The following is an 8,987-nucleotide window of genomic DNA, read 5'->3' on the forward strand; positions in this document are numbered from 1 at the left end:
ACAGTGCAAACTTTTTTTTTTAATCTGTCAACAATAATATTGCCAGGCCATAAAAAAAACTCCATACAATATGATATTATCGCCAGTCTGTTACAGTACTGTGGAAGTTATTTTGGTAAATTATGTGTCGCAGATGCCGTCATGAGATTTTATAATTTTCTTTTTAGACCAAACCAGACCTAACCTAATCTACCAAAACCTAATATAATCTTAGTTTGTGATAATAATGTATGAAAATTTCAAATTAACAAAAATCGATCAAAAAGCCTATGCCCCGACAGAAAAAGGTATTTATTACGATTGTCTACATCAATAAAAAACTATAAAAGCTCATGACGGCAGAATTACCGTTATTTTTTCTGTTTTTATTGTGAAGAGAATTTCCATTGATTTATGGTTGCCATACAATTTGACAACTGTAGCAAGTTGACAACATGACAAACACTTTGTTATTGTTTTGCTTATTATAACCTATAAACCTAACTGTCATACCTAAAAATGACTTCAAATAATATTAAGAATCGAATTACACTCACTGGACCACCAGGTATAACGCTGAGACCAATTGAATGTATATTTAATTAAGCTCATTTCTGATAGGTACATGTATATCCATTCGCAATATTATCATTTTATTTACAGACTAATAAAACACAATTATGGTTATTATTTATAGGAATTGGAAAAACAACGATTGTAAAGTCCGTTTGCGAGCTTTTGAATCAGCTGGGCATTCCAGTCTATGGGTTTTACACGGAAGAAGTAAGGAAAGACGGTAATCGTATCGGGTTTGACGTTGTCGACTTGAATGGAACTAGAGGACGCCTGGCAAGGTCCAATAATGAAAACGGTGCCGTGTCACAGTTCAAAGTCGGGAAGTACTCAGTCCTCGTTGCAGAATTTGAAGCTGTTGCATTACCCATATTTGATAAGGTATCTAGATACTTACATAGGTTTTAATAGGTACATATTAAAAAACGTTTTTCACAAATTTAAGATCAACTACAATAATTAAGGTTGGTCACCTTAAATCCTTTAGGTTATCAGGAAAATTGAATGTCCGGCTATATAATTATATATGGCCATATATTAAAGACCGTCTAACCTCTTTGGGTCGTATAGTGAGAATGAGGAAAGAGATAACCTTATACTATACCAGGGGAGGGCAAACTGCGGTCCGCCGGATATTTTTTTGCGGCCCGCCATCATTAATTGTAAGGTAAACGTACCAGTAGTTGACCACTTAAGAAAAAAATTCAACAAAAATAACGATTAACGTTTAGCATTAGACCGAATGTGTGCAAAGCAAGTCTACTCATAATGGATCAAATGTCTTAATTAATATGACAAGACAAAAATTAAGAAAGGGTCTGTTACAAAAAAATTGTGTTCAATTTTTCAAGACCATGTTTTTGTTCCAGTAGTTGACCATCCAAAAAATTCAAAGTTCCAGTAGTTGACCATTATATGTTTCAGTAGTTGACCATGTCTAATCAGGGGTTCCAGTAGTTGACCACTATATTTTTCAGTAGTTGACCATGTCTAATCAGAAGGCTTTATGGCAGAGTTGCCTCAGGGCTTCCTGTCAGACCACTCTAGCCCATAGCTACTTGAATCAACTTGGTAACAATGGGCGGTTCAGTAACAAGTTACATAGGAGAGGATTTTGTTTGACAGCCAATCATCAGCTTCGGGTAACAAAAGGTGCAAAATTAGTTACTTCAAACTAAAAATTCAAAAATATATTTATTGTAGCAACTATGTACATATATACTACATAGTAACGCATAGGCTCAGTACTAATCAAAATAAAACTTAACATAAAAATCCTTAGATATTCCAAATAAAGTCCAATTATTCCGGAACTAAATAAACATTACGAGCTTTGCTTACTTGTGTCGGATCATTTATGTGGGATACTACCACCTTCCATTCATAGCTAAGTACATCGGGTCGCTCTGGCCATTTCCATAATCTCCCGCACTTTTGCATCGATGAAATAGTAGCATTTACTTTAGAAATATGGAAGATTTTCCCCGGGAAGTATTATAATATAATGTTCATTAATGACTTTCATAACGGGCAGCCATCGAGTTTTAGGCTTAAAGCTTTCATCACTAGACTTATGCCATTCACTCTCCGCTGAGTCTGAAATGTCAACACTTGGGTTAGAAGACTCGGAAGAAAAACGCATTTTCTTCTTGACTGCTTTCAATTCCCCCATTTTTTTTCTTCCTTTGCATGCTCATTTAGTTCTTTCTTTCTTTGCCTCTCTCTCTCTCTTTTTTTAACCGTTCCATTTCTTCTTTCTTCCACTTTTTGTTTACGAAATACTCCTGGCAAGGTTTCCCGGAAACACTGGTGGGGGTTTTTTCCCTTTTTTGCTTTCTTCATGAATTTTTCTTCCCCTTCACCGGGGAAGAAAAATTGTCTCTTGAATGGACTACGAATATTTGATGGACCAGCCACGGGTTCACTGGCGATTGGAGACGAAGTATCATTACAAATCCTTATACCAGCCTTAGGTGCACTGGCGATTGGAGACGAATCACCATCACAAGTCGTTAGACAGCCACAGGTGCCCTAGCGATTGGAGATGAAACATCTGATCTGATCATAATAATTCATAGTATTCCAGGCGGCCAAAGACATCATATCATCGGATTCCTCTTCTTGCAATGCCTCATCGATGAGTCTGACCGGGTCAGGTGGAGTGATATTTTCCAACTTATTTTTTTACTTTTCGTCACAGTGCGAACAGTGACTTGTCATCTTGATCAAGTTCGTTGTTTTTGCGGAATGATTCAAGATTTTCCTCATCAATGTTTTTACTCAGGATCTCTCTCTAAATACCGCTTGGGATCCTCTGATGAAACCATTGAAGGCACACTTTACGATTCTCCTGGTACTGTTACAGTTTAAGGGCTCCATGGACAAAGTCCACATTTTCGGAAATTTCTTGAGGAATTCTTTTGTACTTGTAGAGGACTGTCGTTGGTGTGACAGCCCCACCGACACTCCCTGTTACTATGACGGTTATGCATTCTTTATCATCGGCATTTACCTGCTGGTACACTGTCTCGATTCCTTTTTTGGCTAAGACCCTGCTCCCCTAGGGGCGGCAGGTTATATGAAAGTATGGTGAAGCAGGCAGGTTATATAAAAAGTATGGTGAGGTAGGCTGATAAACAATTTGCGGCAAAACTAACGTTAACATTATTAATTATATGGGTACGTTATAATGACCAAAGTAAATCCTCCGTGATGCCCTGCATTTTTTTATCGCGTCGCTATTTCTCGTAAGTTGTCGGCTATTGTTGGCTTGCTTCATTCAGTTGCTATATATTCAGGGCTATAATTCAAGAAATTTTTGTTTTCCGAAGAAAAAATACACAAACCCGTTGCTTAAAAAATAAAAAGTTGACACCTAGGTCATCTACTGGACAGAACCACCCTAGACACTTCTAATTAATAAATAATCATCGTTCCATACTTATGAATGTAAAAATTGTTCAAAACTAAGTGAAATAATTTTATTTAATTTATCTAGTAGTTGACCACCCTGGTCAACTACTGAAAAAGTATTAAGAAAAGTTTGAGTAGTTGACCCCCCCACAAACTTGCTTCCTTGTAAATATAACTTAAAAATTACAAATGATATCGATACTTCAATATTATGACTAAGTCAAAAACATTAAATTGCCATATGCTTACATCCACTGATATCCTTAACAATTTACTTAAGAAATTAAAAATAAAATGCTTACGGCGTGATGTGTTGTTTTCAAATAGCTGCTATGACGCTCCTATGACATATGGTGATGTGTTAGTTTCTCAATCCGACCACAGATGGCTTCACTTGTCTCAACTTTACAATTTGGAGCAATCCCGTGTCTACGTTTCTTATTTTGGGCATTTTATTGAAAAAAGGTCAACTACTGGTACATGGTCAACTACTGGTACATTTACCTTACTTCTGATTACGAATAACTTTTTTATAATTTTTTAAAAAATATTGTCAATAGATTAAAATTTGAAGAATTTGTTGTTTCGTAAATGTATTATCTCAGTACGTCTTCCTTGCGTCTCGTCTCACACTATGTAACCACTATTTTCTACGTTGAACATCGATTTCAATAGATATTGATAGTGTACCGACAGAGCTACAATTTGAGATTATTGATCTGCAGTGTGACACTGATTTAAGAGAATTGCATCGTCGTGAAGAAATCTCCAAATTTTACAATGCTCTTAATTCAGTCAAATTCGACCAACTTAAAGATTATGCAAGAAAAATGTTCATTATTTTTGGATCAATCTATGTACGTGAACAAACATTTTCGATCATGAACCTCAATAAAAATTCTTTACGATCAAATATTTCCGATGCCCATTTACAAGCAGTTTTGAGAATATTAACTACAAAATTAACATCTGAATTTTAAAAAATGTACAACAGTTTCATTCTTCGCATTATTTTTTTTGTAATGTTTATTTTTCGTGATAATAAATAGTGTATATCTAAAAATGGTATTTTAATTGCGGCCCGGCGCTCATTTTGAATTCTTGAATGTGGCCCTCCATCCAAAAAGTTTGCCCCCCCCTGTACTATACGGTCTCCAATTTTATTAGATTCAATATGAACATTAATTCAATTTTCATAGCTGATTTTCGCAAAATTCATGAATTCAAGAATGAAAACCTAACCTAACCTAGTATATCGGCTATTTTGAAAATTTGTTTGCTGGCTTCCTGTAAAGTGTACACCGACAAGAACCGTGTTTTATTTAGACATGAATTTTACGTCAGTACTATAAAACCCAGAGGTTGGACAGTCTTTAATATATGGCCATATATTTCCAATACAACATTTCACAGTGAAGTGTAATACGGCGAACTGCATACGTAAAAGTTTCCAGACACGGATAAAATATTACTTCTTTCTTTTTCTTTGACCATGTCCGATCCTTATAAGATCATAGAGTGGAGGTTTGTATTAACAGATTTTTGTTTTTACCTTTTTCAACCTATTGGGTCCTTACTTTGACTCCAAACACAAATTGTGTATTTGCCAGACCTGGGATTCGAACCTGGGACCCACAACATTATAAGCTAGCAACATTGTAAGCCGCTCGTCCACCGTGGGCGGATACTACCATTACTATTAAAATAATACTATTTTTGCTCTTACTACTACTTGACTACTCCACCACAGGGCTAAATATAAATATTTTTACAGATATCAAATCCTTCATCTGTAATCGTGATCGATGAAGTGGGGAAGATGGAAATTTTCAGCGAAAAGTTTACAAAAAAAGTTGAACAAATCTTTAAAAACAATAACTTCATAGTACTGACCACCATACCGACAAATAAAGGAATGCCATTGGTCGAGTCTATTCGCAATGACAAAAATGGCGCCCTATTTCTTGTAAGTCCATCACAAAATTTAGTTAAAACTAGGGATGTCAAAAAAGTATTGATAGTTTTTGATCAATACTTCACATCCCTAGCTAAGTCTTTCCTGTAACCAAATTAAAAAAAAAAGATATGCAACTGTAGAATAAGTATGTATATTGTATTCATTTATTATTTGACAGCATTTATTTGGTAGAATTTGATTTGACAATAGTATAATAATAATTTGGTTGATAATGATTGAAATAGATAATGACTAACAAACTAATTTTGTCAAATATAATATAATTATTAATATTACAGTATTTTTTAATGCTCATAGTATACATTAATAATTGTTAATTTGCAAAAGGTTGTGAAAATTTATAACAAGGTACGTATCGAGACCCTCTACGTTTAAACTTGCAAAATAGCACTTTTCCGTAGTACAATTTTAATAATTTTTAATGACACCACAATATTAATTTTTAATGCTGGAATCGTAATTTTTTAGTTGATTGATATTATATTGATTTGTTGTTTTTTTTTTCGATTACCATTGTTGATCTTTAAAATTTTTTAATAAAAGGAAATCAAGTCAAAATAGCCAAAAACGCAGTCCCGACCTTTGACGGAGGTGGTGTCGAATTATTAATTGTATGTGGAAGAATAATACAACAATGAAGTAATTTCAATGTTCAGCTTTTGTGATTATATTGAGATGCACGTCGCGTACTGTCACGGCGACAAATTTAGTCAATGGTTTCGTCATTTTGCAAAATATTTTAAACGATTACTGTCCCTGTAAATTTTATGATGGAGAGTGCCAACTCTAATGTATTAGTACCTACATTGAATTATTATTCATGCTAATTTCAATTAATTTTAGCAGTTTCTACGTGTGCGTACGTTATGACATCCATAGATAATATTTTGAATAGAACCCAACCTGCAGACCATAGATAATAGACAACATTCTTATAGGAAATAAATAGTGCCAACCGCTAAAAACAAAAAACATGCGATTTTAACATGAGTCGAAAATGTGTAGGCATGTAGACAATTATAAAAAACGTTCATCGAGTCATGCGGGTGTCGATGCAGCGTGGTACGTGTGAGGTGACCTCATTGTTGTTCTGGTGATTTTGGCAGTTTTTGCTAACTAACACTGGCCGTTTAAAGGTTCAAAATGTGCTACGGGATGGGAGTATCAGTCTGATAAGATTTTAAACACAGAAAAACGACATTACAAATTTTTTGCCTATAGCGGCAGCTTACTGTGACGTCACGTGGTAGTACGCGACGTGCAGCATAATATAATCACAACTTTAAGGTATTTCTGTGATGGTTACTATTGAACAATTTATTGTTCAAACAAGTAAAAAAAACAATTCATTTCTCCACAAAATCATTACAAACTATGTACATACACAATTTGAAAACTTCATAAATATATTTTGTGTTTTTTCGATGAAAGATGGTTGACAATCACTTGTGTATATCGTGACTGCAGAAATTGTTGTTGGTACATATTTTAATTTTAATCATTCCAGATTTTATGAACTATTAATAAATTATGAAGTCTTAAGCCGAGTACCATTAGCGTGCCGTAACTGTAACCAACTCTAGGTGCGAAATAATTATTTGGCGTCCATACTGGTTACTGTATCTGCAAGTCACAGTTACGGCTCGCTAATGAGTACCCGGCATAACATTTTTCACTTCTATATTATTCTTTATGTTAATTTAATTTGATAGATCCCAGTGGCGAATGGTGGAGGTAGGCTGCAGAGATCCCACATAAATAGTGCACACTAAACTTTGTCAGATATACTTATTTGTTTTCATTGAACTAAGAATATAAATTGCAGACAGTGTTGGTTAGTTTTTAAAATTCAATTAAGCCCTGCTAACCGAACCATAATAGATAAAGAATATTTTTCTATCCATAAGATATCTCAAATTATGCTATTAAATCATACAAAACTTTATATTTTATTAATAGAAGAATATTTTTTTATCTTTCATTGTTTAGTTTAAGCAGGACAGGGAACTCAGAAATAATGGGTACTGAAATACCTAATGGATGTGGAGAAGCAGGTAACCATTATCGAGTGTGGAAGAATATGGGATAAATTCAGAAAAAAAAAATATTTTCAATAATTACGTTTTTGTCATAATAACATGCATTAAAGATTTGAAGAAAATGCATATCCAATATTTGAGAACGGTCGGCTAGCTTGTGTTCTTTGGGTTGGGTTATAACAGGGAACTTAGAAATAATGGTAACTAAAATACCTAACAGGTGTGGAGAAGCAGGCAACCGATCTTGAGTGTGGAAGAATACGGGATAAACTTAAACACGTGTCAAGAATACGTCATACGTCGAATACTGACAACTCCTCTTTGTTTATGCGCTGATGCTCATTTAATATTGGTATATTGAAGGTTGCAACACACACTATTGCACGTTTATAATGCGTGGTTAATTTTCATAGGACACTCACACATTCACAACCCTGCATCAAAATGTACTGTATTGGGATATAGTTTCTCGGAATTCTATTTATTAATCTGTCCTGTGAGGCAGGGTTTAATAGAATTTTAAAAGGCAGGGTTTAATAGAATTTTAAAAATTTACCAACACCATCTGCAATTTGTATTCTAGGTTCAATGAAAAGAAATAAGTATGACTGACCAAGTTGAGTGTGCACTATTTGTGTCGGATCTCCACAGCCTACTGCTTCAATGGCAAATAGAAATATAGGACTTATACTTAAGTATATATATTTTTTGTGATTTCAGATAGACAATTCAAACAGAGACAACATGCCACAGGTTATGATGGATATGATAACTTCGTTATTATAAATAATGTTTTAACGAATCATTAAATAAATAAGATTGAACAATAAACAGTCCATTTTTATTTTAATAACAACCGACACAAGGTTGTGTATTAAATGAACACCATCTGTGGACAGCCTAATTAAGGACAACTATTATACAATTATCAAACAACTAAAATAACCTACAAATTAACATATTGTGTCGCTAAATTTCAAAACCGGCTATAACACCTTTTTGAAATAATGAAGATATATATATCAATGGATTCGTAATTTAAATTTCTACATGAAAACTTTATCGTCTCTTTCAAAATCTGCTACGATTGATTGTCATTTATGAAACGAAATCAATGCGTCTATCAATTCCCGCTATAACACAGTGTGTAACATTCAAAAAGCGCTTTAACACAACTGACCAAAAAAAAAGCGAGAATCAGACTAAAAACAACATGGCCGTCAGTACATTTATGTTGTGACTTGCGAGAAGAATGTTATTTTCTTGATTTAATTATTTAACTATTTGTAGTCTTAAAGTATGTGACGAACTTGTGAATATGGTTAAATGTCCAAATAATAAAGCAAGGAAGATGTTGAGCCAACCAAAATCTTGGAAAGTCAACCAAATGCGCCAAAAACAGTAAGTTAAATTTGACATAAATAATGTTAGAAATGCACGGGTCACTACCTGAATTTCCAGTGGCGTGTAATTTAATTATGAGTGGTTAAAACTGCTCTTTTCAC

At 34.1% G+C, this 8,987-nt stretch overlaps 1 protein-coding gene across 2 annotated transcripts; it reads left to right on the plus strand.

The window, feature by feature from the left end:
• Positions 1 to 10: 10 nt before the first annotated feature.
• LOC147070192 (cancer-related nucleoside-triphosphatase) lies at positions 11 to 8,391 on the plus strand. Of its 2 annotated transcripts, none has more exons than XM_085950030.1 (4): positions 11 to 287; positions 677 to 933; positions 5,240 to 5,431; positions 8,203 to 8,391. In XM_085950030.1, exons 1-4 carry the CDS (start codon positions 227 to 229, stop codon positions 8,266 to 8,268), a joined length of 576 nt encoding a protein of 191 aa, XP_085806156.1. In that variant the 5' UTR covers positions 11 to 226; the 3' UTR covers positions 8,269 to 8,391. The 2 variants fall into 2 exon arrangements, with proteins under 2 accessions (XP_085806156.1, XP_085806157.1); XM_085950031.1 differs by having other exon boundaries at positions 110 to 547.
• The last annotated feature ends 596 nt before the right edge of the window (positions 8,392 to 8,987 follow it).

This window comes from Rhyacophila brunnea, unplaced genomic scaffold, assembly GCF_057557595.1.
Source record: "Rhyacophila brunnea isolate RB1 unplaced genomic scaffold, BYU_Rbru_1.0 scaffold_22, whole genome shotgun sequence".
NCBI classification, from domain to species: Eukaryota; Metazoa; Arthropoda; class Insecta; order Trichoptera; family Rhyacophilidae; genus Rhyacophila; species Rhyacophila brunnea.